This window comes from Buteo buteo, chromosome 23, assembly GCF_964188355.1.
Source record: "Buteo buteo chromosome 23, bButBut1.hap1.1, whole genome shotgun sequence".
Taxonomy (NCBI): domain Eukaryota; kingdom Metazoa; phylum Chordata; class Aves; order Accipitriformes; family Accipitridae; genus Buteo; species Buteo buteo.
In genome coordinates this window covers 19226817-19253906 of record NC_134193.1, presented here as the reverse complement: position 1 = coordinate 19253906, position 27090 = coordinate 19226817, and the positions used below count along the sequence as shown (strand labels likewise).

Below are 27090 nucleotides of genomic sequence, written 5' to 3'. Positions count from 1 at the left end.
TGTGTAAATTTATTTTAATTCTGCTTTTAAAATCTAACTGCTGAGAACTCCAGCAGGAGGGTCAGATGGTGCCTTTCCTCGCCGTGTTTGCTTTCTGGCATCCATCTGACGGCTGCAGCCAGCCGCCGAGCGAGCCCGAGAGGCTGCGAGTCCCCGCTGGCCCCAGCTGGGCTGTTTGTTCTCTGCCGGGCACCGAGCTGGGGAGAAAAGCGGCGTTTTCCTCCCTGTTTTGAATTTCTCTGCTCTGCTTGACTTTTCTTCTTCGTTGGGGACCAGCAGAACCACAAGAAGGGGTAAGAAGGAGGTAAACCCTTATTTCCCGGCTGCCTGGGCTGGCTCGGCTCGCCTCCGGCACTGGTTAATGTTTTTTGCAGCAGGGGCCGAAGGGACGGCGGTGCACGGAAGAGGAGGAGGAGGAGGAGAGCATCGGAGGAAGGCAGGGGCCCCACGGCCGTCACGGCTGGGATAAACCAGCCCGGAGCGAACCTCGCCGGTGAGTGGAGTCTCGGCTGTGGGCGGTGGGAACCTGCCGTGGGCTGTCCGAGAAACTCTTGCGGGTGTCGCGGGATTTCCCGAGCGGGAGGTTTGCAGTTTTGCTGGGCTGCGGGGGGACAGCAGGGGGTTTGAAGGCCGCGTAGAAGTGAGCGGGGGGTTTCGGTGGGGTGAGCTCCGGGGCTGTCCCCCGCCACGGCCCGTGGCTTGTGTGGGAAGGGGTGTTGCTTGCCCAGGAGACCCTGCTGCACCCCTGCTTGTGCACCCAAAAACATGAGTCCGGAGCAAACCCCCAGCCGTGTTCTGGCCGGGAGCCCAGGGTACAGGGGCTGGGGTGTCTGCAGGCAGGATCTGTCCCCGTCCCGCAGCCATTGCACTGCCCTCTTTTGATAGGGAGCAAACCTTGTGCCTTCATTGTGGCCAAACAGTTCTTGAATACAAGGGGAAAAAAAAAAAAAAAAAAGTGGTTTCTGCAGGCATGAGCGAGCACAGGCGTTGCCCCGTGCATTTCCAAGCCCCTTTTTGAAGTGGGGCCCCTCCGAAGGGTCTTTAGGAGTGCAAACGCATGCAACGGCGATCCCGTTTCCCTGCTGGAAGGGGGTCCCAGCAACCCACTCAGGGACGTGCCCCGGGTCTCACTCCAGCACCCACGAGCTGCTCAGCACCCTGAGACGCGGTGAGACCAAAACGGTGGGGAGCAGCCGGGCTGGCCGGGGGTCCCCTACCCGTGCCAGCGAAGCGGTTTTGGGATTTGCAGGTAAAGATGTCCTATGTGAGCTGCGCCTTGCGGGCGGCCGCCCCCCGCCTCCTGCCATCCCCCTGGAGAAGCCCCCGACCCTTCAGCAACGCGACGGGTCCCACGACGAAGAAAAGCGTCCCGTACCAGAAGACGCTGAAGGAGGAAGGCTCCGGGAGCGGGGAGCCCAGCCGACCCCCACCACCCTCGGCCGAGGTGGTGGTGGTCGGAGGGGGTAGCCTGGGGTGCCAGACCACCTACCACTTGGCCAAGCAGGGTGTCACCAGCGTGGTGCTGCTGGAGAGGGACCGCTTGACCTCGGGGACCACCTGGCACACGGCCGGTGAGGCGGTGGGCGCAGCGCGGGTGGTCCCTGGGGTGGGGGTGGCGGGCACGGGGATGCCCACGGTTTGAGATGAGCCGTTGTCCGTGGAGGGGATCCGTCGCGCAGGCTGGCTCCGGATGGGTCGGAGAGTTTGGGCTTTAAATGTGGAGAATTTCGGGGGTTCTGTTTTTCCTTTTGGCGTAGCTTTTTGTTAGGAAAACGTCCCCCAGATTTTCTTTTTTTTTTTTTGAAGTTTTATATGATCACGGGAAAACTAAACACTTTATTTCCACACCTTCTTTTTATCCTTCTTTAAGCCAGTTTTCTTTAACAGGGAGGGAGGAGCTAGAAGATGTTAATTCAATAAGCTTTTGGGGGGTTTTGTCTCTTTTGGGGTAGCCTGCTCCAGAAACTCTTTTTTTCCCATTCATTTAATGCCCAAGGAAAATAGAAACCGATGATTTGTAGGGCTCCCACATCTCCACGAGATGGAGCAAGAGCCCTGGCAGGGTGACCCAGGCCACGAGTGGGATGGCGGGGACCCTCTCTGCATCCTGCAATGGGGGGGGTTGGAATCCCCTGTCCCACCCATGGGCTCTGTTGTTGCGTGCGTGTCCTCCACCCCAGGTCTGCTGTGGCAGCTTCGTCCCAGCGACGTGGAAGTGGAACTGCTGGCGCACACGCGGGACGTGGTCAGCCGGGAGCTGCCGGCGGAGACGGGGCTGCACACGGGCTGGGTGGAGAACGGAGGGCTCTTCATCGCTTCCAACAAGCAGCGTCTCGATGAGTACAAGAGGCTCATGTCGGTAGGGTGAAGCCCCTCGGTGTCCCCCCCCGGCTGTAGGAGGAGGCGTTTATCTTCTGCCCACGGGAGCAGGGATGGGGGTCCCAAGGTTGCGGAGACCCCAGGTTTCCAAATGGCCTTGGCTTCCCACCCGGAGAGCTGCGAGTGGCCTGGGGTGGGCTTCCAGGGCAGCCTTCTGGCTTCTGTAAGGCTGCTGAAATCAGGCAAAAGGCTGGCAAAGTAGGCAAGGTTAAATCCAGCCATGGATTTTTGCCCTTTCAGATAGTGGTAGCATCCTTTTGCCAGCTGCACAGGCAGCTTGCTTGCAAATACAGGACCATATTCCCTGAAATCTGTGCAGACCGTCGCACCCCATGCTGGATTTAGGGCTTGCCTTGGGGCAGCAGTTGCCTCATCTGGGAGATAAATGTGTCCTGGGGGTCTCCTCCTCCTCCTCCAGCAGCAAGTGATGAGCGAAGCTTTTGTTACCTGCTTGACCTCCCGGTTTTCTTGTCCGGTTGGCAGCTGGGGAAGGTGTACGGCGTGGAGTCCTACGTCCTGACCCCATCGCAGACCAAGGACCTGTACCCGCTGATGAACATCGATGACCTGTACGGCACGCTGTACGTCCCCAAGGATGGCACCATGGATCCAGCTGGTACCTGCTCGACTCTTGCCAGAGCAGCAACTGCCAGAGGCGCTACGGTAGTTCCTAATTAATATTTACTAATTAATGCCTGTTGACCCTGGGAGGAGATTTTATCCTCTGCCTTCCCCAGCTCCTTCTTTCCCACCGGAGCGGAGCTGGTCCTGCTGCATCAGGTCTTTGCCCAAGAAGGGTGTTGTCCTCTTCAGCTTTGATAGCTGCTTGGGTCATAGCAGCAAAGCTGGCAGAAACCATGAGATCCAGGGAATATATAGGATGAAAAAAAGACCTTTAGGAGCAAGACGAAGCAGCGCCCAAGGCAGGTTCCTTAGGAGAGCAGAGGTTTTTGGGGTCAAGTAACACAATCCACTCCTCAAGGCAGGGACTACCAGCCCATCCTTGGTGCGTTGCTTATCGCACGTGCGTGTAAATAATAAACACCCTCTGCAGCTGTGGGTGCACAGAGCAGCGGGTTAAGTCTGCAGCTGAGGAGGGGTATGTTGTTATCAGCAGTAACAGCAATAGCTGTTGGGAAAGGGACGTGGCCAGTGCCAGACCGCTGCTTAGATTCACCTTTCCCAGATTTGGGGGGTAGATGTCAGGCGAGCCGGGTCGTCCCACCACCCTTGCGACCCTGCGTGACTCTGCTGCCCTTCCTCTGTCGCCAGATCATCGAGAACTGCCCGGTCACCGGCATCCAGGTCAGAGCTGATGATTTTGGGGTGAAGAGGGTGTATGCGGTCGAGACTGCCCACGGGACCATCCAGACTCCCTGCGTGGTGAACTGCGCGGGTACGGGGCACAAAGCACGGCGGGGAAGGTGGGGGACCGGGGCTGTGGCCGCAGGGCAGGGGGTGGCTTTGCATCCCATGAGCCGGAGGGTCTACATCGGTCCTCGTTTCCCTCCATGTGGCTGTTACCCCAAGACCACCGCAGGTCTCTGGAGGACGGATTGGTGCTCAGCGTGGGGCCGCTCTCTCCGCAGGCGTGTGGGCGCGAGCCCTGGGCCGGCTGGCCGGCGTGCACGTCCCGCTGGTGGGGATGCATCACGCCTACGTGGTGACGGAGCGCATCGAGGGCATTCAGGTCGGTCCCGCGCGGCTGCGGATCGGTTCCTCTGCGCTGGAGGACAGCGCTGCCTCCTGCCCCCCTGCACGCAGCAGGGTGAGATGGGAAAGACCCCCCCCGGGACCCCTGGAGTGCAGGACCCCCCAAATATTCCTGCCTTCAGTGCAAGCCTGTGCTGCCAGGTCAGGCTCTGCACCCAGGGAAGTGCACATCCAGCAGCTTCTCTTCCTAGCAGGACTATCAGACTACCTTTAACAGAGTCATATTTAATATTTAACAATGTTATGACTAGCAGGATTTTTATTTTTTTTTTGGTCTTGGTAGAATTATTATAGGGTCTCTGATGTGTTTGGTGTCTGATAGCAGCGTTAATAAGGATGCCAAACACTTCCCAAACAAGCCCCAATCCCTGGCAGGCAGAGGTGTAGCTCTCCAAGCATTTCTAAACTTTCCCAGGAAATCTGTTTCTGCCGTCCGGCTACAGAGAGTTGTTTAGGAGTCGTGGGAGACTTCATTCACTCAGGCGCCAGGGCTTTGAGGGTGACACATTTTTTAGTTGCCATCCTGCTGACACAGTCTGTGTCTGATTTTTCGGTCTGAGGTGCCTCGTTTTAGAAAGCGCTGGTGTCAATGATTACACTTATATCCCAGTAATTCTGCCGTGGCGTACAAACACGGTGAGAAAGAGACTTTTCAGAGAAGAGTCTGCGGCTTGCAGACCCCTGTGCCTCCCATTCAGTCCACTTAATTCCATCCGTCAACGTGAAACGCAGTAGGCCCTACACCAATACTTCCGCGCTATCTAAACGTTTCTCTATCCATTATTCACAAGAACAAATCCCTCATTCTTGGTGCGCTGCTGCCTGCGTGTCGTGCTGCCGCATCCTCCTGCAGAGGTGGGTGGCAGAGGAACGATGCTTTCCAAGCCGGGATCGACCACAGCGGCTGCTCCCGCTCCCCCCGAGCATCCTCGGTGCTGCCTGTGCCGCGGAGGAACAGCCGAGGTGCTGCTGCCTTCGCGCCTCTGCAAATACACCCACACCAACGGCTCCTGCCCGCAGCGCTGGAGTTTGCCAGCTGCTGATTAGGCAGGATTGGTGCAAGGCTTGGCTTCCAGCTTGGGGGCCTGGGCACGCGGGTACCCAAATTGCAGGGCTGAGGGAACATCCACGGAGTCACCGCTGCTCCCGTCCTCGGCGGGTCGTGGCTGCAGGTGCCGATCCTGCGCCCCAGACCCTCAGCTCATCCCGCTCAGCCTCGCCAGAGCAGCATCAGGGTCTCCCCATAACTCTCATCCCTCTCTCACCCCTCCGCTCCCCCTCCCCTTTTTGCAGAACATGCCGAACGTTCGCGATCACGATGCCTCGGTATATCTCCGTCTCCAAGGCGATGCCCTTTCCGTGGGTGGATATGAGTCAAACCCCATCTTCTGGGAGGAGGTGAGCGGTGCCGGGAGGTTTTCCGGGGGGGAACGAGGCAGGTTTCCAGGGAACCCACCTCGGAGGGGTGGGCGCAGGCGTGAGTGCCTCAGCCCCCGGCTCCTGCGGGTACCAACCTCCGCACGGCTGGTGGGGAAAGCACAGGACAGCATCTTCCCTTTGGGGCTCTCTGTGGCATAGATAGAAGATGCAGGGGCAACAGCAATGAGATGAAAAGGCTGGGCTGCGGGGATTTAGAGGTCACCACACGGTCCCTGCCCTGCTGCATCATCCCTTTACCCTAGCACAGGTGTCTTAATTCGGGCTCTGCCCCAGACCTTTGGCTTGGCTGGGCTGTTCATGAAAACCCAAAGAAACCAGAGTCTGCAAAGCAGCATCTGTTTTCTACAGTCTCCAAGGCTCCTAGAACTGAGAAGTTCTTACGCCATCAGCTGTACTCTATTTTGTGTCCTGATTCCCGTTTCCCACCTTTAGGTATCTGAAAAATTTGCTTTTGGCCTCTTTGATCTGGACTGGGATGTTTTCATGCAACACATTGAAGGTGCCATCAACAGAGTACCGGTGCTGGAGAAAACAGGCATTAAATCCACCGTCTGTGGGCCAGGTAACGTGGCTGCAGTGGTACCGTGACGGCTGTGTTCCTCCAAGGATCTTGCAACTTCATGTCCTGGGGAGAAGAAAAACCTCTCTGAATGCAGAGAAAGTGGCTGTGGTCTGGTTGCAATGGTGTCATCTTCCAAGGGGTGGCATCCCAGGCTTAGCCTAGGTGGAGAAATAGCTGGGGAGCTTATTGTCTTGGTCCAAACTGGGGATGGCTAGCGCAGATTTACGGCCGATGTTGTGGCCACCGGACTGGGGAATTAAGGGGCAGATTTCTTCCAAGCAGTGGCCGTTGTTTTACCAAGTGTTATCTTACGTTATTATTTTTACTACTTGCTTCTGGGCCGATGACGTTAGATTTACCTAGATTTACACCCCAGGCTGTCTGGTGTGGAGTTAAAGGCCATAGCATCGCTGCAGCAGCAGATGGAAGTGATGCCAGCCATCGAACCTGAACCCTGCACACTTGGTTTGGCCTTGAAATCCACCGCATGCTACAAAAAAATAATTTTAAAAAATCCCTTTTTGCTGTAGCACTTAAAGGGAAACCCTCCTGGGGAGGGAGCGGTGCTGCTGTACAAGGGGAAAGTAGGGCACATCTCCTGCCCCGCAGCAGATAAAACATGACATGTACAAGGTGGGGGCCTTGGTCCTGGGTACGGCGGGTTTAGTTAAACTGTGGTGTAAGCAGAGCTGGTGGCCTCTGGTGGGGAGCTGACTTCTTATAGATAAATGTCTAGTATTTGTAGTACAGTAATGTAATTTCCAAAGGGTCAGCGCTCCTCCTTTTCTACTTCTTGATTTAAACCAGCAGCCGGTTTGCTTGCGACAGCTGAGTCACGCCAGGCCGAAGCAAATAGCAAACACTTGTCCTTTCTGCTGCGCGGTAAATATTTCACCACCAGAACAGTTACCGCGCTGTGCTTCGGGCGCAGGGGATGAAAGCAGACCAAATCGGGGTGGTTTAGGCTGTTTCTCCTCCAGCCGCTAATCCAACCCTGCAGCCGAGCGGGCCAAGGTCCCGTGGGAGCGCTCAGCATCCGTCCCAGTGCAAAGTCAGCGGGGCTGGCGTGCTCCGCTGGTGAAGGGCAGGTAATTTGGGTGCTGCTCCATTCATTCGGTGAATTTGTAGCCTGGCGTATCAGTATGGGGATCTTGGCGTGTGAGAAGCTGCTTTGGTGAAAAGTGGAAATATTCTTCTGGCTCTGCTCTTGGGAAACAAGCTGGGCATTGTTGGGTGGGGGAAGGACCAGACCGAACTCTGTCTTCCCTCTCTCCTTTCACACACGGATGGATGAACCACCATAAAACAGGGAGGAGAACTGCACACCTCTGTCAGGGTTGTTTTGCTCTGTCCTCCCTAGCAGGGATTTGCACAGGGGCTGTGGTTGATAGCCCTGTGGGGAGCAGGAGCTGGCAGCATGAGACAGCATTAGCACAGGAGCCTTGGGCAACATCAGCAGCAATCCCTCAGTGGAATAAAGTAGCTGAAATTCATGAAAATTCCCAGCAGAAATCGATGAAGGTGAAATATAGTCATCATAATGAAATATGGCCCAGGTGTTGAAGAGGCAACAAACAGGTTGGTGCAGCCCCCTTGGCTGGGGGACTGGGAGAAAGCAAGAGGCTGCTTCAGCCACCGCAGCACCTTGTGCACCTTCTGGTTGGGGATCCATTCTGCTTCAGAAATTTTCGGTCTAAACCCCAACACTGAGGTCCTCCCCACGCAGTACGGGCGCGCAGCAAAGCGCTGCTGAGCTGCCCGGGGCTGCGGAGGGCACAGTTACCGAGCATATACATGGGTGCCTCTGCATACGTGTATACGCATGCAAGCCTCTGAAGCCAATATATGTATATATATGTATGTATATTTGCTTCAGGAGCCTGCACAAGGCACCTCTGTGATGCTGGGCATCCCAGTACCAGGGCAGCCGTCCCTTTGGCTTCTGCTGCCTGGGCGCTGTTGGAGAGGTGCAGGTAGGGGATGCCCGAGCTGAGATGCTGGGAAGTACTCGGTGTTGGTCCAGTTCTGGCCCCATCGACCTCTCTGGGAGCAGGAGCAGGCTAAGGCCAGCACGGGAAGCTGTAGGAACCCTGCTCTTAAAGTGTGTGGTGTGTCCCCAAAACGCCTATCCTGGCCTCGCTGGCACATCCCTCTCTCTGTCTTGCAGAGTCGTTCACAGCCGACCACAAGCCGCTCATGGGGGAAGCCCCAGAGGTCCGAGGCTTCTTCCTCGGCTGTGGCTTCAACAGCGCTGGTAAGAGAGACCTGAAGGGATCACCCCTCGGGCATCCCAACGCGGGCATCGGATCCCGGGCAGAGCCCGGCACCCGCAGCCACGCTTGGCCTCCTGGCCTCATCTGGGTCCTCGCCTCTTCTCCCAGGGATGATGCTGGGAGGGGGCTGCGGGAGGGAGCTGGCTCACTGGATCATCCACGGGCGGCCGGAGAAGGACATGTACGGCTACGACATCAGGCAAGTCACCCCGGCTGCCCCGGGTCCCCGCTGATATCCTTTGCTGATACCCCTCGTCCTTGGGTGCTCCTTGGGGACGGGTTCCGAGGTAGGGATGGATGCTGGCGTTGGGAGCGGGTGTCTGGGCAGCGTCTGTGCCACAGCCTGTGTCCCTCCGTGGAGCTGAAATCAATTATGCTCGATGGCTTTAATGAATTTACACGTGGGGCTTATCTCATTTGCCTCATCCCACTTCTACGCAAACAGCTTCCATCAGACACGAGGAGATTGCAGCGATGGGAAAGGACAGGGTAATTACGTTTGGGTTTTGTTGTTGTTCAATTAGTGCCGTGCCTAATCCTCTAAGTTAATAATCGGGGGTGATGATTTCAACAGGAGAAAGATTAGCTTTCCACCTCCTCTGCCGCACAACACGGGCCGGGAGTTTTGACTGTGCAGATGTTGGCTCTGTAATTGCTTTTGACTTGCTTGATTATATTTGATTGGGTTTGGGCTTTCTTATATAGGGCTGCTAGCAACAGCAACCACCTTGTCAGGGACAAAGCTTTTAAGATCATGTTGCTTTAGTGGCAAAGCTGATAAGAACCCTGTTGACTTGGGCTGGGAGGAGAGGGGAGTCGGTGCCGGTGCCTGCAGAGGTCAGCAGGAGATGCCTCCACCAGCCTTCCTCCACCAGCCGGGCCAGCGATGGGCCAAGCCCGGGAAGGAGACATCCCCGGGCTGGACAGGCTCCGCTGCACCGTCAGACAGGGGGGTTGGCACAACCGCAGCCGTTGTGGAGCTGACCTGTGCCGTGGGACCCCAGCCCCACTCAGACAGTGGCCGGGGGCTTTCCAGCCCGAGCATCCCCCGTATCCCATCTGCCCCGTCATCAAGCTGGCGTCCGTCATGGTTTTTTTCTTTTGATGACGATTACTAAGCTCCTCTTGAAATTACTCCCTTTTCCACACATTTAAATATTTATCCTCTCAAAACGCTTGTAAATATTTCATCTGGCAGCTGTTGCTTCTCTCGCCGCTGTCAAAAATTCAGCGCGTCGGTGAAGGGGCTGGGGCTGACGGGGCAGACAGGGGTGCCAGCGACATGCCATGTGTCACCCGCTGCCTGTCCCCTGCCAGCAGAAGAGGCAGCCACCCTCACAGCGAGCCCACGGCTGCTTTTTGGGGAGCATCGCTTGCGCTGCTGCAGGGCTCAGCCCCGGTGCCCTGCCTCTCCTCTGCACCCAAGCAGCTGGAGAGAAACTTAAAGTATTGTTTTAAAAGGCTCTATGGATGACATTTTGTCTTGCCTTCCACCTGCTGCCTGCCTCCCCTTCTCCAGACCTGGGGATTTGGGCTGGAGAGGAGCTGGTGGTAATTCGGAGAGCCGTGCTCTCCTGCCTGCCGAAGCTGGAGGACGGGAAAGGTGCCACCGGCACCCAGGGCTGCTCTCCGTGAGTTATCGGTCTCTGGTAATAATAACCTGAGCGTGTGCTGAGCTGGCACATTCCTTCAAGGAGCTTTTCGGTTGAAAGATGAAAATCTGTCAAAGAAATTTAAAATGCTTCAGCTTTTATTTGTCTTTCAGCCTAGGGAGAATTGGATGAAAAACATAAGGAATGTCCAGGGCTCTTTCCTTTGTCAGGGCTGCATTTAAACCCAGGCAGTGCGTGAGGCATGTTCTGAGGCCGGCCCCATGCTGAAGCGAAGCAAAATTAACCTCAATTCTCCTCTTTTTCTATTTCCCAGCCCCCCAAGCAGGGCTTTATCCTGCTCCCAGTTGCTCTGGGGTACACGTGCCTGGAGCAGGGCTGGGGAGCTCGGTGGGGGCTGCGGCGAGCGCCCGGCTCTGCTGGGCAGCTCCGTGGCATGGCCAGCACCAAGTTCTGCTTGGTTCCTCTGCTCTCCTACCCGTGAAACTGGTGCAGGAATAGCCATTTTACACCACAGCAGCTGCATCCACATCTGGGTCTGGCTGAGAGGGCCAAGCCCGGAGCAGGAGGCACCCGGTGAGCTGGTGGGCTTATCTGGACGCTGCCCTCTCCCTGCCTTCCAGGAGGTTTCACCAATCCCTCACAGACAACAACCGCTGGATCCGGGAGCGGAGCCACGAGTCCTACGCCAAGAATTACTCCGTCGTCTTCCCCCACGACGAGCCGCTGGCGGGGCGCAACGTGAGGAAGGACCCCCTGCACGAGGTGAGGATGCGCACCCCGACCCGGGCTGCCTCGAGAGGAGCGACGGGAAGACCCTCGCAGCATCCTTGCAGCAAAAAAGAGGTGGCAAGGAGCAGCCGCAGCTGCATGGCTCCCCAAAACAGTGTGCTGCTCGCCGGGTGCACGCTGCGAGGGTGCTGGGGCCGTGGACAGTTTAATGGTAGAGGTGCCAAGCGTTCCTCTAATATTTAAATTAGCAGATGTGGCTTAAGAGCCCGGTGATGGTCGCTAGGCAAGGGAAAAGTGGAGAGAAGGGCTCGGAGGCTTATTTCATTCACTACCAGTCAGGCTCAGGGGCAGTCGCAAGGGCTGCGGGATGCTGGATGCTCGCAGGGATCTCCTGCCTCCTGCTCGCAGCTCAGCAGCAGCTTCTCCTCCCCGAAACGGCGTCTCGCGATGCAGAGCGAGACCGGGGCACGAGGCGGGATGTGGGAAGAGTGGGGAGCAGCTGTGCTTCCACGGAGGCGGTTTTGCCGGCACCCACTCAGTCCCTGCTGGTTTTGCTCCCTGGAGCCGCCAGCCAGGGCTCCTTCCCTGCTCCCACCTCTGCCAGCTGCTTCCTTGCACAAATCTCCATAGGTGAACACTTTCAAGATGCAGCACTTCAGAAAAAAAACAAAACCAACCCGGTTTCCAGTGGTTTGCTGCGTCAGCAGCATTGCAGCAACTGCAGCTCAGAGCCCCCAAAATCACCCACCGCTCCCAAGATGCTGGGGGTGACCTGGGGCTGGTGCCTCGTCCCCCCCCATCGCTGCCAGTCCCAGCCCCAGCAAGGAGCAGCCACATTTCTCGAGCCCATTTCTGCTCATCGCTAATTCATATCACACTATTCCTCTTCCGATGGAGAGCGGAGGCTTAAGCAGTAAAACAGACATCCCTCCCCATCGTCCCCCGGTGTTTGGTTGACAGCTTAGTTGTTTTCTGTCACTGAGGATGCAATTTATTTTTTAATAGCATGTCTAATAAGCGATGCCCATTTGACTGACAGCCTGGTATTTATACGTGCAGCTCCAGAACATTTGCTGTGTTTTATAAATAGGCACTGAATCATTTCTGAAATGTTCAACAAAATCTATTCTTTTCTGAACAAAGGCACCAAACAAAAATATCTTAATGGATCCCTAATTAATTGTGTGCAGAGAGATTTTCCTGAGAGCACAGAGGAGGAATGGGAAGCTTGCTATATAAATCTTAAACATCATTATATAATTAATCTTGTAAACATTGGGGGGAGTGTTGCGCTCTGGGTTTAACATCTCTCAGTCAGTAATTCGTGCACCCTTGCACAAGCGTTGGTAGGGTGCACAGCTGGGCTGCCGGACTCCTGCCTGTCAGCTGCCTTTGAGGCAAATACCTTTCTTGGGGGGGACAAAAATATCGGGCAATTTGCAGGCAGCTGGGGTTTGCCACTGTTTTAAAAGACAAACCGCAGAGCTGATTTTGGCTACTGATAGCCAAAGCCAAGGGGTCACAAGTCGGGTCTTGAGCATGCACTCGAGGAGGGCAGCCTGGGTGCTGCTCCAAAAGCAGTGAAAAGGCTTTTTTTTAACCATTTGTTCCCATTTCTCCGGCTTCGCTTGCATAGGAGCTGCTGCGACAAGGCTGCGTTTTCCAGGAGCGGCATGGCTGGGAGAGGCCTGGCTGGTTCAGCCCCAGGGGAGCAGCCCCGGTAAGCACGGCACACGTTTCGGGGGACATTCAGCCCGGAGGGTACCGGCTGTGTCCAGCACATCTAGGATGCATCCTGCGTGTGCAGGATGTCCGATATGCCGCAAGCAGTTGCATGTCCCCAAAACGGGTCCATAAAAGCTGTTGGGCTTTAATTCCCTATAACAGCGGTAAGAGGGAGATCTGTGTGTACTGTTGTGTGTGTCTGTCCGCTTGTCCCTCTGCAACAGGCAGCGTCTGCCTCCAATGTCCCCAAACGACAGGCACTGATCTCAATTCTATATGCAGTGGGCAGGGATGCCAGGGTGGGGACCCATCACCATGGGTAAGGATGCTGGGAAGGGGACCCATCACCATGGATAGGGATGCTGGGATGGGGACCCATCACCATGGATAGGGATGCTGGGATGGGGACCCATCACTGCAGGCAGGGATGCCAGGATGGGGACCCATCACCACGGGCAGGGATGCTGGGATGGGGACCCATCACCATGGATAGGGATGCTGGGGTGGGGACCCATCACCGCAGGCAGGGATGCCGGGATGGAAACCCATCACCACGGGCAGGTCCTTCACGGACCCGCTCCTCTCCTGGCACGGGGTGAAGAGCAGCCCCTTGGCTTCAGCCTCACATCATCTTCCTCACTGCCCCCATCTTCCCGCTTCCCCCCTCCAGGTCCTGGATTACGATTACTACGGTGCGTACGGCCAGGAGCGCCACAGGGACTACACCTACAACCAGCTGCTGGGGGACGAGTACACCTTCGACTTCCCCCCCCACCATGACGTCGTGAGTGCAGGGGTGCAGCCCTCCCTTGGGCCAAAACCGCTGGGCACATCTGGAGCCGGGGAGGGGTTAGAGGCAGCAGAGCCCGTGCCACGCTGCAGCTTTGGGTGGAGTTGGTGAGGCTCAGAGGGAGGGGAAGCAGCGAGCTTTGCCCAAAACTGGGGAAAATGTTCCAAAAAGATTAAGAGAAATGCCCATGCTCAGAAACCTCAGTGGAGAGGCGACAGGGGTTTTACTGCTGCTTTCCCAAATAAAAGAGTTGAGACCAGCTTGGGGGAAATAACCAATTTCATAAAATCTAACTATTATTATTGATAATTATCACTGTGTTAGTAACATTAAGAATGGGATTGAGCACACAGAAAGGCCTGTCAGACTTGCTGCATTTAATACCTGATTTTTCAGGAGTGTTTGAAGCCTTGCGGGCTTTAAAGTCACCAGGCGAGTGTCTTGATAGTGTTTCCCATTACATAAATGGCTTTAATGTGTGTCTCCCTTTGTGGAGTGAGAATATGGCTCACCTTCAGCGGTGCGTCTGCTTTAATTGTAGATCAAGAATGAATGCTTAATGTGCAGAAATGCCCTGGCTCTCTTCGACATGTCTTATTTTGGGAAATTCTACCTGGTTGGACCTGAAGCAACAAAAGCGGCGAACTGGCTCTTTACTGCCGATGTGAGCAAAGCGCCAGGTACCAGCTCAGTCCCCTTGGCTTCGGCCACACGCTGCCTCTGCACTGCCCTGGGAAATCACATCTTACACCGAAACAAACTGGGGGGGAGGCCCAAAATGGCTTTTCTTTTAAATGCTGCTTTTGCAGAGGGTATGGGAAGTGTGGGAGAGCGACTGCTTTCCCTGTCCTCACCGGAGGCTGGCTTCTGCTCTCATTTACACAGGGGCAAATGTGCTCTGAGCTGGGGGGGTGACGGGGGGGGGGGGTCTGGCCCTCTGGCTCCAGCTGTGGCTCACAGCTGGAGATGTGATGGATACTGGAGGGAATCAAGCACGACCCTCGCCAGCCGTGGTTTGCACGGGGAGAAGCTGGCACCTCCTCTGGGGCTGGGAGGCAGCTTCAGCTCCTCGTGCAGAACTGGAGGGGAAAAAGCATTGGTCCTCTCCCCCTTCTGGTGCTGGGACATCCAGGGTCCGTCAGGGCATTCCCAGGCAGTGACAGCTGATGTAACGATGAGAACAAATTTTCCTGCTACCCACCTCCCTCTGCCAGGGCCGGGGCTCTGTGCCAGGGCTGGCTGATGGGCAGCGGTGCCCGTCTCCTTCCCCCAGGCTCGACCGTGTACACCTGCATGCTGAATAAGCGGGGCGGCGTGGAGAGTGACCTGACCGTCAGCCGGATCAGTCCTGGGGACCCAGCCTCCCCCCTGGCCCCCGCCTTCGAAGGTAAAAACCCTGAGCATGGGGATGCTGGAGTCAGGCACGTTTCTGCACCCACCGTGGGGCTGGGGGGGGATCACTGGGGTGGGTTTGCCCTCCCGCAGTTCAGCTCCCAGTCTCTCCCGCTGCCTTTTTCAGCTGTGACGATGCTCACAAAGACCTTTCCCAATCCCGGGAAGCCGTGGAAGCAGGTTAGGTCCGAGGCCCACCAGCATCTCCTCCATCCCCGCCACGCTCAGGGTGCCGCAGGCGCGGGGGTGATTGCATTTACCTAATGGCAGCCACCTGGCTTTTTCCACCTCCGCCCCTCGGTCCCTGTAACCCAATTATCCCCCTTGTCCCTGGGGGCCTGCACTGCTCATCCGTATTATTGGGTTTGTCCAGCCCTGGCTGGCAGCTCTGCCCTCTCCCCAGGTCCTTATCAGCTGCAATAAAAAGGAATTGAAAGGCGGCAGAGCAGTCAGCCCAGAGGGCAGAAATGGCATTAGGCAGCAGCGGAGGAGGAGGAGGAAGAGGAGGAGGACACTGAGCTGGTCTCCAGCAGCGCTGCCAAACGCCGTGCCCGGTTCACCAGAGCTGCCACCAGAAGGGAGGTTCGCACTGGGGTGGCCAGTGCCCACGGAGCCTTGTCCCCACTCAGTGTCACCCTCAGAATCGCTGCTGGGAAGGGACCAGCCCTGCAGCGGTGCAGCCCCCAGCACCAGCCCACGGTGGTGGGCACTGGGGGGGTCATCTCGCCACATTTGCCCCGGCGTGATCGGGTGCCAGCGAGCTCTTCCTTCGCCGTGGGAGAATCCTGCATCCCTCTCGTCTGGGGCGTTCGTGGGGGGCAGAAGGGTGAGAGGAAGCGGATGGCAGAGCTGCAGGGTTTGTCGGGCGATGGAGGAGTTTAATCGCAGCAAAGTCTATTTTTCCAATTACAGTAGGTGGCTGCACTTATTATCGTTATGACAGATTATCAGAGAGCAATTTTGTAGCGGCAGAAAAGACAGAGGAAAGACTGATTACATATTAATCAGTTCTCAAACCCCATCCCTGGGGATTTTTCTACCCAGGATTACTGACAGGATGAAATTCCTCCTCGTATACAGTGCGGTCCCTGCACTGGTTATGGCCCCGTCGCTGCAGCCTTCCCTGCTCCCACCTGTAGTTCCCGGCTCCCTCGGCACTTTGGCATCTGCTCTGTACTGGGACAAAAAAACAGATGCTTTTGCTGTTGGTCTCAAGGGATAAAGAGTTTTTTCTCTTCCCGTGATGCTTACAGGCACCTCCAGGGCTCGAACAGCTTTTTTTACCTTTTCTTGTTTCAGGTTTTAATGGTCATTTGGTTTTCACTGTGCTGAGCCCCACAAAAGGCAGCGTGGATGTTAGCAGAGTCCCAAAGCCCTCCCTTGCCCCAATACTATTTAACCCCCCACTTTCTTGGCAGTCCCCTGGGCTATGCAAGCTGGACAGGCTCAGGGCTGCAGCTCAGCCTCTGGAGAGCAAAACCAGCCCCAACCTGAGCTGGCATCACCCCCAGCCCAACATTCTCGAGCCTGAAAGGCTGCCGGGGGGGTGTCTTCCAGGGGATGGCTACTACCTGGCTATCGGCGGGGCCGTGGCTCAGCACAACTGGTCGCACATCACCTCTGTGCTGCAGGACATGAAGCTCCAGTGTAAACTCCTTGACTGCTCGGAGGAGCTGGGCATGATGAGCATTCAGGGCCCCCTGAGGTGAGTGTGGGGAGAGCATCGCGGTCCCCTCCTTGCACCCTGACCGTGGAGGGATGGAGGGATGAGCCAGGTCCCTGTGTCGGGCAGGGGTAGGTGTGAGCCCCACGGCACCAGGCGATGGTCTGGCTGGAGCAATATGCCCTTTGCTGGGGAATTGGAGTTTCTTTTGAGGCTCTCACAGCGTGGCATATCACCCACGTCAGCTCCCCTTTGGAGGGACAAGTCTTTCTTGCCAACAAGATGAGAAAGCAAGTTTTAGTGATAACCCTCAGAGCAGGCTGGCGAGCTACATCCCTTTCACCACGGCCGCTTTGCTGTTTCCCCACAGCCGCGTCGTCCTCCAAGAAGTGCTCGACACTGACCTCAGCAACGAAGCTTTCCCCTTCTCCACCCACAAACTCGTCACGGCCGCAGGATGCACGGTAGGACGGGGCCAGCCCTCCAGTTTCCCAGGGAGGTCTGTTCACTGGGGCGACCACCCGCCAGCCTGCACAGCCGAGCATCCTCTGCTAGGATGCTGAGCATCCTCCGCCTGCCTCCACGTTGCTGCAATGGGCAGCTGGGAGGTTTTTTTTATGTTGGAAAAGGCCAAAACCTGGGGTGTTTTCCTCCCTGTTTGCTTGCCAAGTGCCAACCTGCTCTCCCAGCCCGCCTGGCAGTGTCGTAGCCCGGTCTGAGCTTGCGGAAGGGACATGGTGACTTATGGCTTTGCGGCGGTGTTGGAGGAGCAAGAGACACCTCCCACAGATTAGGGGTGAGCACTGGTGATAAAGAGATTTCTCTGACACTCTAGATCCCCTCCTTTTTGCCCTACTCGTAGGGACAATTTAATGTAAAGTGTGTCAAGTACTGGCGGTAAGGGCTGGGCAGCCTGCGGAGCCAGTGTATTTGATCACAGGAGAAGTTTGACAACCTTAAGCTGTCTGTACTAGCGCAGATCATCCTGCGTTTGCCCAGACTTCAGGGCTCGCGTCAGCGGTTATGCAAGAAAAGCACAGAAATGGTAATGCTCCGTGCTAACGCCTCGGGCTAAGCTCCTCGGCGTTGGAGCGAGGGGATGAGAAGCATTTTGGGGTGCCGGTGGTAAGCAGCGCTGCTGCCCGGCTTGGGTGCCTGGTGGGGAGTCATGGGTGGGGGGTGCTGGCCGGCTCCTGCCCCCACGATGCATGGCCTGGGGAGGCAGCGCCGGTGGGGTGTTTTGCAGACAGAGGTGAGCTCGCTTTCCCTGCGCTGCCTGCCTGCAGAGCACGGGGCAGGCACGTGCCTGCCGTCCTGAGCGCGACGGTCCTCAGCGAGCTGTGGGAGATGCACCTTGCCCAGGTTGGCAGCCTGGCACCTCTGCCAGCACCCGCGGCGATGGCTTTAACTCCTTGTGTGGCATCGCTCGGAGATGTCGAGGGAGGAGGGCTCAGCCTAAAGCAGTTTGGTGTCACTGGCTGTGTTGCAAAGTGGATCAGTCCCTGGGGTTTGCTGTGAGGTTTCGCAGCGCTGTCTGCTTAGTTGGACTCCTCCGTCTCACCTGGTGCAGGGCAGCGAGAAAAGAACCTTAAATCTCTCCCCCGCCTCGCCCAGCGGAGATGAACATGGTATGAAGTTATCCCTGGGGGAAGGGGTTGATGGCAGTTCTTTGGGGAGTTTTGTCATGTGTGAAGCTGCTGATTTAGCCTGCTTGAAACATCCTAAATAGAAGAGTTGGTGACCATGAAGTGTTGTTTTGTCAAAAGAGAAACATTCTGGGAAAACCTGCTGCTGGCAAGTTTTGGTGTCGGGGAATAGCTTTTGCAAGGTTTGCCCGAGAAGCTCTGCCTTGGTTTCTTATTGATGTTTACCCCATGTGAAATATTCCTTCTGTTGCGAAAACACCCCTTTGGAAGAGAAGGTCGAATCTGTACCCCATCCTTTCCGTGGATGGGAATGGGAATCTGGGCAGGCAGTGGTTCCAGGGCATCCCTCTCCCTCGCGGAGGAGCTGGCTGGCACCAGGGACCGTGCCGACCGTTCGCTCTGGTTCTCAGACCAGTGTCTGATGGGAGACAAAGGGAGTGAAGGTGCAGCAGTAAATCTTATAAAAGGCAGCAGGAAAACAGGGAGCTGGAGGCAGGCTGGATATTAGTGAAATTGGGTTAAGCCGTGCGCAGCCACTTTTCATTCAGAATTAAAGTGGCTTTAATTCGAATGCAGCTGGCTGCTGAAGGGATTGCTGCTAAATCAAATTAAGGCTTCTTGATTTGTGAGCAAGAGCCTAGCCAGGGTTTAGGGTGGTTTAACTCAGTCACAGATTTTGTCCAACTCGGATTAATCCTCCAAACCATCGGTATCAGTGCGCCCTGTGCTCCAGGTACCAAAAACCCAGCATGTCCAGCGTCCCTTGGGAGGGGAAACAGCAGCATGGGGGACCCAAAAGTCAATCCATTGTTGCAGGTTGTCCAATATGTCGCATTTTAGTCCCCACCGGTGAGTTAAACCCTCCCCAGTCTTCCCTTGTCATGCCTGTGGCAAGGTGATAATATCTTGTAAAATCTACTCATCCGCTAGGAAAGGTGTATAAATGTTCCCGTCTTGAAAAGCGTGATTAGTTTATTTGCATTTCACTTCAAGTTTATAAAAAATAATTGGACCCTGTGTGGAAGAAATAGCTGGCAGAAATTTTGTGGCTGCTTTTGGGTGTAAATGCCCTGACTGTCAGAAGAAAGCTTTCCTGCCCGAGGGGTGTGCGAGGGCTCTGGGCTGGGGGGAGCACCATCCTTTGGGATGTCTCCTTCAGACTCCCACTGCACGATGAGCACGGAGGACTCCATCCCACGCTGAAATTAGAGTAGGAGGGTTTCTCAGGCCAGCAGGCTGAAGCCTTTGCTGATACTATCACCTTCCAGGGGGATTAAACTGAACCCAACATCTTTAAAAAGTTATCGCTGAGATTTTCATGCATTAACTCAGTAGTTGAACAAAATCAGCTAGAGTGAAAGGAGAGTTCCAGCAGAGTTAATGACTCTGGAAATTACCGATTGGTTTGTGAGTTTATATATAGCGACTCTCATTGTATTGAACAGCAGAGAAAGGTCCCCCTTTGAATTTCACTGCTGGATACAGGGTGAAGTTCAGGTTTTCATTTTCTAGAATACTTAAAATGCTTTTGAATTGCTGCTCAAAGACCCAGGAATTGATGTTATTTCATAGCTCCAGTTGAAATCTAACAGGAAAACCTGTTCCTAGGGGAATTCAGCAGAAATCCAGCAGCAGCAGCTGAGGCCACCACTTGACATCCCCCTTGGCCTCCGTGGCGGGATGTGCCCCCTACACATGCGTGGGTGCAACCCCAACCCCTGCCTGTGCAAAGCTAATGACTGGCACCCCAATTTTCTCCAGGATACCTGTTTTCTATGGTGCACTGCTCTGCCTCACTGCTCTTGCTGGGATGCTCGTTCCCCTGGAGCAGGGGTGATTTGAGGGGGAGTTCCTCCCAGGAGTAACTTGCTCCTGAAAGTAAAGTGCACTTTAGCTGCAGCGCTGTCTACTGAGTCGCAGGCAGGGTTAATGAGCCGGGAAGTTGCCTGTCAATCCCCAGAGCATCTCCTGCCGGGATGAAGATGGTACTGGCTGCAGCAGCTTGATCTCTGGCTGTTCCCTAATTAGCCAACACCTTTGTGTGGAGCGAAAAGCTTCTCTGCACCCCTTGTGTCTGTGCACCTTGAAAAGCCTTTGTGCTTCGCTGCGGGGCTGTGGCAGGGACCGAAGGAAGGATGGCTCCCCGGCACAGCTTCTTTTGAGGAGGCTCAAAATAAATTACCAATACCTATGGCGTTCCTTCCTCCTCTCCACTTCTGTTGTAAAGGTTAAGGCATCTTAAAAGCTGCCTTCAACTCTGCTTGAGGACATTATTTTTGCAGTGCCAGTAGAGCAGGAGGGTGCTGGGGGAAGCAAGGATGGATTTGGGTTCTCAGCCATCACCCACTGGCCGTCCTCACAGACAAGAGCCCAGGCACCCCTTTGGTACTTCTCCTGCCTGTTGCTGCCTGTTTTGGGCAGCGGCTGCTGTTGCCTGTTGTTGTTTATACCAGGGATTAGAGAGCACAGCTAGGACCGGCTCCTGGTTGTAGTAAGAGCTTAGCAAATGGCAAGATGCAGCTTCTGCCCCAACGACCTCCAGAGCCAGCGTGGGCAAGCCAGCCTCAAAGCTGCGGAGCGTGCCTGGCCAGCAGAACCAGCCTGGAAGTCTCTTCCTAGCTGAAAACTGCTTTATTAAGACTGCAGATCACGATCTCGCATGAAACTCTTGAGTTAATCTCTCTCCCAAAGCGAGGTATGCATTTGCAGTTGATGTGCATCCGAAGGGATGAACTGGAGGGGTTTTTGTGGGGGAGGAAGCAGAGAAATCCAAAGGGATGAAGCAGAGGGAAATACCCCTTGAGTCTGAGCTGCATCTCCAGGGAAGGTGCCTGAGCTGGGGTGGTCCCAACCGGCCTGGGGAGCTTTGGGGATACAGACTGTTTCAGTAGGGATAAGAGGAGGATGCAGGCAAGCCTGCCTGGGCAAGAAGCAGGGGGGACACGGGCAGGGCAGTCCCAGCATGGCTGGGGGGTCTGTGCCCCCGGGAGTGCAGGCAGGCATATCTCCGAGGATGAGGCTTCTCCCCCCAAGAAGCACCGAGTCCTCTGTGCAGATCTGCTCGTTCCTCTTTGGAGCTACATTCGTTCAGCATGGAGCTAATTTGGCAGCAGAGAGTAACGCTTTGGGGCACAGTCTCTGCTGGGGGGAAACCTGAGCATCCCCTCGGCGTGAGCGGGGTGCGGGTTGGGATGCCGGGCTCAGCCCCTGCCCGGGAGCGTAGGGTCTTTGGGTGCCTCTGCCATGGCAGCACCATCCCAAGTGGGGGACATCCTGGGGGGACAGCAACCACGAAGTACCCCGAAGCAGGACAGTCCTGCTGGCGACCAGCTTCCCCATCAGACGGGCTGATCTGGGGAGATGCGGGGCTGAGGGTGCCCACAGGCTTTCTTCTGGCATCGAGGGATCAGCAGAGGGAGACAAAAGCCCGGCTGGAGCCGGAGCATCATGACTAACCCCAGCCCAGCTGGTGGGACAGCCATGGGATCGGTGGCCAAAGGATGCTGGCCACAGCCCCCTCGGCTCACTGGCCGTCTTTCCTGGGCGCTGCCGATAGCTGGGGATGGAGGGACTGTGGGTTTGAGGTGCTGAGCTTAGGCTGTCCAGAAACAAGAAATTCAGTCTGATCCTGGCTTCGTGCACTAGGGAGAGCAAAGAAATGCCTTCCACCAAAGCAGGGCGTTCGCACAAGGTTCCCCGGGTGAGCCGGCTTTCCTCCCGCCGTGGCGATGGGCAGCTCTGTGGCTTCTCTCGTGCTGCATAGCCTGGCTCCGTCCACAGGGGTGTTTGGCTTTTTACATTTCGCAGGTCCGTGCCATGAGATTGTCGTTCGTCGGCGAGATGGGCTGGGAGCTGCACGTGCCCAAGGCGGACTGCGTGAAGGTTTACCAGGCGGTGATGCAGGCAGGTGCCCGGCACGGCATTACCAATGCTGGCTACAGAGCCATCGACAGCCTCAGCATCGAGAAAGGTTTCTTGCTTTCCTTACAGCAGCGCTCATTGCTTTGCCTCCGGCCAGGGGAGCAGGGCAAATAAGTTTTTCCCAGCTTCGAGGGTGGGTTAGTGTGACTGGAGGTCTGGCAGCTACTGGCAGAGATGCTACCAGCCCCAGTGCTCCTTGCTGAGATTTCCCCAATACAGGCTTCTCTCGGGGGTGCTTTGTCCAGGGCCAAGTGAATCGAGGGCAACAGAGGTGTCCAAAAAGGATGGGTGACGTCTTGGTCTCCTGATGCTGCTCAGCCTGGGCTTGCTGGCATGGCAGGGAGAGGCTGGGTGACCCGTGTTTGCTCTCTGCAGGGTACAGGCACTGGCACGCAGACCTGCGCCCCGACGATACTCCACTAGAAGCAGGCTTGGCCTTCACCTGCAAGCTCAAGTCTGGCATCCCCTTCTTGGGCCGGGAGGCTGTGGAGGCTCAGAAAGCCAAGGGCATCTTCCGCCGCCTCGTCTGCTTCACCACCGAGGAGTGAGTACCACTGCTGGGCTCCGCTCAGCACCCAACGCCGACGGCTGCCCCAGGACGAGCACCTTCAGCCATCCCCATCCTGGGGAATGCACGCGGAGCTCAGTTGCAAGCCGGTTCAGCTGTTTTCCATGCTCTAATTCCGTCTCTAATTTAAATCCCACCGTAAATTCCCAGCAGGATGTTTAATGGGAGCTGGAAATGCTGTGACAGGGAGTGGGTTTATCTTGTTTCACCCAGAACAGCGGGAGGTTTTGCAAGTGGGGCTGGAGGGGCTTTGCCAGCACCTGGGATCAGCGCGGGGAGTTTAATGAACCTGTAGGCAGCAGGAGCCCCGGCACGTGGGCTGCTCCGGGGCAGAGCCGGGGTCCGGTCCCCCCAAACCCCTCTGCCCCATGGGATGCTGATGTGGGGCTTTGCTGATGGCAGCTCTGCCTTTGCCTTGCAGGAAAGTGCCGATGTTCGGCCTGGAGGCGGTCTGGCGGGACGGCAAGGTGGTCGGCCACATCCGTCGGGCAGACTTTGGATTTGCCATCGACAAAACCATCGCCTACGGCTACATCCGTGATCCCGCGGGGGGTCCGGTGAGTACAGACCCCCTGCCACTGCCAGCCCCCGGGGATGGCTGCACCTTCTTCCCCGCAGCGGGGGGCTTGCTTGCCAGGGGAGCATAGTGCTTGTTTGGTTTTGAAGCCGTATGCACAAGCTCATTGCAAACCCGCTGTTGTCTGGGGAGCACGATGGGGCAGCCCCCCCGTGGTGGAGGCTGGAGGGTGAGGGATGCCGCGGCTTGGCAGCAAGGCCAGTCTCACCGGCTGTCGCTCTGCGATGCTCTCCGGCTTAAGCACTGCCTCCGATGTTAATTGCAACTGAGTATTTAATTGCAGCAGTGAAATAACGTATGTTATAGGGAGCAATGGCCAATAGGAGCCCAGCAGGCTCTTAATTAACCCTGGGAGACTCCTGGACAGTAAATCAGATGCCCTCATTAAGCAGCGTGCTGTAGGCAGATGCCAGGGACCCCAGGTGGGGACAGAGGGCTGTGGATGACATCCCCCGGGACCCTCCCTGTTGCAAACCAGGAGCAGTACATATGCTTGTGCTTTCATTCTCTTGCTTGCCTTGGCTTTTAATCCCGCATCAGCGCAAGACTCCCAAGCCAAGTGGCTTTGTGTTCCAGTTGTCCCCTCAGCCCCCGTGAACCACCTTTTCTCCCCACGGTGAATATTCCCCCCTAGACCTTCCTTTCCTTTCCCCCTTTCCCATTCTCCCTCTCTCCTCCCTGTTACATCTCGCTCTCCCGGCCGCCCCCGCCTGCCCCAGGCAGCGTGTTGGAGGCAGCAGGATGGAGATGGCGGCGGGGGGGGGGGGACACACACATACGACAGTCCCCTCCTGCCTCCAGCGAGGCACCGATGCGGCAAAGCGGCACTGAGTGCATCCCCACCGGGTTGCATCCGTCGTGCCGCTCTTCCCCGCTCGCACACCCGCTGCAGGGAAAGCTCTGCCGCCGCAGCGTGCAGCAGGGCTGGCAGCAGGCAGCTGCCTGCTGGGCTTTGCGGGGGCCAAAATGGCAACGGTGGAGAAAGGCACGGCGTACGGGTGGTCGCGCCGTGGGGTCCCCAGCTCTGCCAGCTCCTTTGCGTGGCCGCTCCGGCTGGCTGCGGCCAGGAAGCAGCGCTTGTTAAGCAGATGTTAATGTGCAGCCCTCATCTCACCGCTCCCTGGGATAATTCCCACTTGGTTTGGGCAGTAATTGCGGAAGGAGGCGGGAGCTTTGCTGTGCAGGGAGAGGAGGTCGCTCGGGGGACGGATCCTGCCCCATACCATCCCCATCAGGGCTTCGGTGCTGGACCCAGACCCCACACCAACCCCGAGACCTTGGAGGAGGGCACACAGAGCCCCCCACTTTGTAGTTCCCTGGCAGTGGGGTGCCCAGCACGGCTGCTCAGAGCCTTGCTGTGTTGCACGTGGCCCTTTAGTTTCCATCCCACGGATACGGCCCTTCAGTGACCCGGTGTGATGCTCCCCGCGCTGGGAAGGGGGATCCAGGATGGGGATGTCTCCGCAGCATCAGGACTAGGGAGTCAGAGGAGCAGAAGAGGTACAGGGGGTGAGATGGAGAGCAGGGAAACAAAAATTCTGTTTGTTGCTGAATCGCTGACAACTTCCCACAGCCCTTCCCTGTGCCGGGGTGGCTCTGGGTGAGCCCTGCGGGCAGAGGGGACGGCTCATGTTCGTCGTGCCAAGCGGTGACGTCCTGGCTGCCACCGTGATCCCCTCCTGCAGCCAGGGCTGACCCCGTTGGGGTGTGCCATCCAGCCTGGTTGTTCTGGCAATGAGCTCCCACAGCCTAGCAGTAAGTGCACCTTGCCCTGGGTGCCACTGAAAAAATCCACAGAAAAAACCCAAAAACTCCAAAATCAATAAATGCTGCATTCTTTTTATTTTTATTTTTTTTTAGCTGAGCACTTTTAAAAATCTGGTTTCCTCCTCTCTGTGCGTCCTTCTGGGATGGCAAAGCTGGGTTTTTCTGCGGAAAGCAGATCTGCGGGGTGGTGGGGGAGCTTGCCCAGTGATGGAGCTGGGATGCCGGCAGGGAGCTGGTGCCTCACCGGTGCATCGCGGCACCTCACAGGGGTTTCGCCATGGCTCTGCCTTGCAGGTCTCGCTGGATTTCGTGAAGAGCGGCAGCTACCAGCTGGAGCGGATGGGAGTGACCTACCCTGCCCAAGCACACACCAAGTCCCCGTTCGACCCGGACAACAAGCGAGTGAAAGGCTTTTACTGAGAGTGCGGCAGCGCGGGGCCGGCGAGCGGGTGCTGTGGACGCCGGGATGAGGAGAGGGAAGATGCCATTAGGAGCTGCTGGCTGAATTCCTGGCCCCCGGCTGCCCTAGCTGGCTCCAGGGTCTGCTGGGAAAGCCGGGCAAATGTCTGCAGCGAACTTGTCAAACAAATTTAGGTCAAATTAGAGGGGAAGAGGAGGAAGAGATTCCAAAAAGTCCAAAGATTGTGTTGCTCTGTTTTCTAAATGAAGCAATACCACTACAGCAATAATTCTTTTCCATGGGTTAATTGGCCTGAAAACAGTGTTTTGCTCGACTGCAAATGAAGAGGTTTCAATTTTTGACTTTGCTGGAAACTCTTTCCTCCAAAATGTAGTTTCACGCTGCCTGGAAATGAATTTTTTTAACTAACTCTGCTGTTAATACAGCTGTAGCCTCCAAACCTGCCGTCTCTCCGGTCCCTTGCTGTATCTGTCCCTGTTCCGATGGGTGTCACCTTGCCCTGACCGTGCCCTGGGGACCCGGTGCTGGGGTGGGAGCACTCGTGGGGGCCATGGAGGGAAGGGGCAGGGGGTCCAGGGCCATTGCCTGGCCTGACACCGTGGATGCTCTGCTAACTGCAAGGTTCTTCTGCACCGTGAGGTCCTTGGCTTTACCCAGGGGGTTTGCAGGTAGGTTCTTCCCATCTCTACAAGCACAGGTTCATCCCTCCATCCCATCTTGCCCCAGTCGCAGCCGGAGCTTCAGGTCCCACTTGGGCAAAACGTTTCCCTGTGGCTCCAACGTTCAGAGGGATTTCAAGCACCAACTTCTGTTGCCTTCAGTGGTAACTGCCACCTGAGGCCCTTTAAAAAAATCAACCCTGGGGCACAAAATATTCAATGCCTGCTTCAATTTTGTTCGTGGTGCTCAAGCGCTGCCTCAGCGTGCGATGGCTGTGCAGAAGGCAGGGAGGGTCGATCTTCCCCAGACCTGAACGATGGCCTTGTCCATTTGTGGGAGGGCGAGAGTAAAGACAAATCCCAGTTTTTGGCCATGGCAATGGGAGCGTGTTGGTGCACAGGGAGTGCTGCCCGCCTGCACCAGTCCCTGGGTTTGAAATGAGGAAAACACGGTGGTGCCGTGCAGCCCCTTGATGCTAATTGGAGAGACGTTCTTGTGTCGTGCCCCAGAGAATAAAAGAAACTCCCAAAGGCAAGTGCCATTGGAATCTGGGTCCTTGCTGCATGTAGCCTCTGAATTTATAGAAGGAAGAGTTTCATGAACGTGTTTTGGCCCGCAGCTGCTTTGCCAGTACTGTTTGGGTTTGTGTGTCCTCTGGGCTGCTCCCTGTACAGGCAGGACCAGCTCAGCTCTGTGGTGTAAGCTCGCCAGCCGGGGCACCGACACCAGGGCTGCCCTTGGCCCCTGGCCGCCAGCGGCTCCACGGTCCCGTCTGCTCTGCTGGCATCTTCCCAAAGGTCACCTCGGAGGTGGCTCTTTTTAGCATCCCGACGGATGCCTCCAGCAGCGCAGAGCCGGTCTCGGAGGTGTCAGGGAAGGTTTTTCATCGCACGCGTGCAGCCCGTGAACCCCCCGCTGCCGAAGGGAAGGGGCAGCTGCTCCTAGCCTGTCCCCGAAATCGTCCCTTGCTCTGGTCCCCTTGCTGGGCTCCATCTTCAGTGGCGCAGCAAGGGCCTGATCTCTGCTGAAGTTTTCACCCGCCTGAAGAAATAATCACGCTGCATGCTTTTCACTTTATTTCCCTTGACTGGGTTTGCTTGGTTTATACCCTCTTCAGAGCCAATTTCAATTCCTTAGCCTCATGCAAAAAGCACCACGGGCAAGAGTTTGAACTCTCAAATACTTTGGTTTTACTGGAAACATTAAAAAACAAGATTGGAATGATTTTTTTCTCTGAATAGGAGGTGATTG

The 27090-nt window shown here is 56.3% G+C and overlaps 1 protein-coding gene across 2 annotated transcripts; it reads left to right on the top strand.

The window, feature by feature from the left end:
* On the top strand, positions 1 to 26987 carry SARDH (sarcosine dehydrogenase). 2 transcript variants are annotated; one of them, XM_075055389.1, is made up of 22 exons: positions 1 to 293; positions 375 to 493; positions 1250 to 1571; positions 2181 to 2359; positions 2863 to 3042; positions 3652 to 3775; positions 3969 to 4069; positions 5386 to 5490; positions 5965 to 6094; positions 8262 to 8348; positions 8476 to 8566; positions 10601 to 10742; positions 12346 to 12429; positions 13105 to 13218; positions 13766 to 13904; positions 14498 to 14611; positions 16174 to 16321; positions 16650 to 16743; positions 21733 to 21895; positions 22222 to 22390; positions 22836 to 22971; positions 25053 to 26987. In XM_075055389.1, exons 3-22 carry the CDS (start codon positions 1256 to 1258, stop codon positions 25176 to 25178), a joined length of 2742 nt encoding a protein of 913 aa, XP_074911490.1. In that variant the 5' UTR covers positions 1 to 293; positions 375 to 493; positions 1250 to 1255; the 3' UTR covers positions 25179 to 26987. The 2 variants fall into 2 exon arrangements, with proteins under 2 accessions (XP_074911490.1, XP_074911489.1); XM_075055388.1 differs by having other exon boundaries at positions 143 to 293; positions 378 to 493.
* The last annotated feature ends 103 nt before the right edge of the window (positions 26988 to 27090 follow it).

Coding starts and splice junctions, on each gene's coding strand:
- SARDH (XM_075055389.1), top strand. CDS start 1,256: ATGTCCTATGTGAGCTGCGCCTTGCGGGCGGCCGCCCCCCGCCTCCTG. Junction 4,070..5,385: donor AGCGCATCGAGGGCATTCAG/GTCGGTCCCGCG, acceptor CCCTTTTTGCAG/AACATGCCGAACGTTCGCGA. Junction 14,612..16,173: donor CCTGGCCCCCGCCTTCGAAG/GTAAAAACCCTG, acceptor GGTGTCTTCCAG/GGGATGGCTACTACCTGGCT.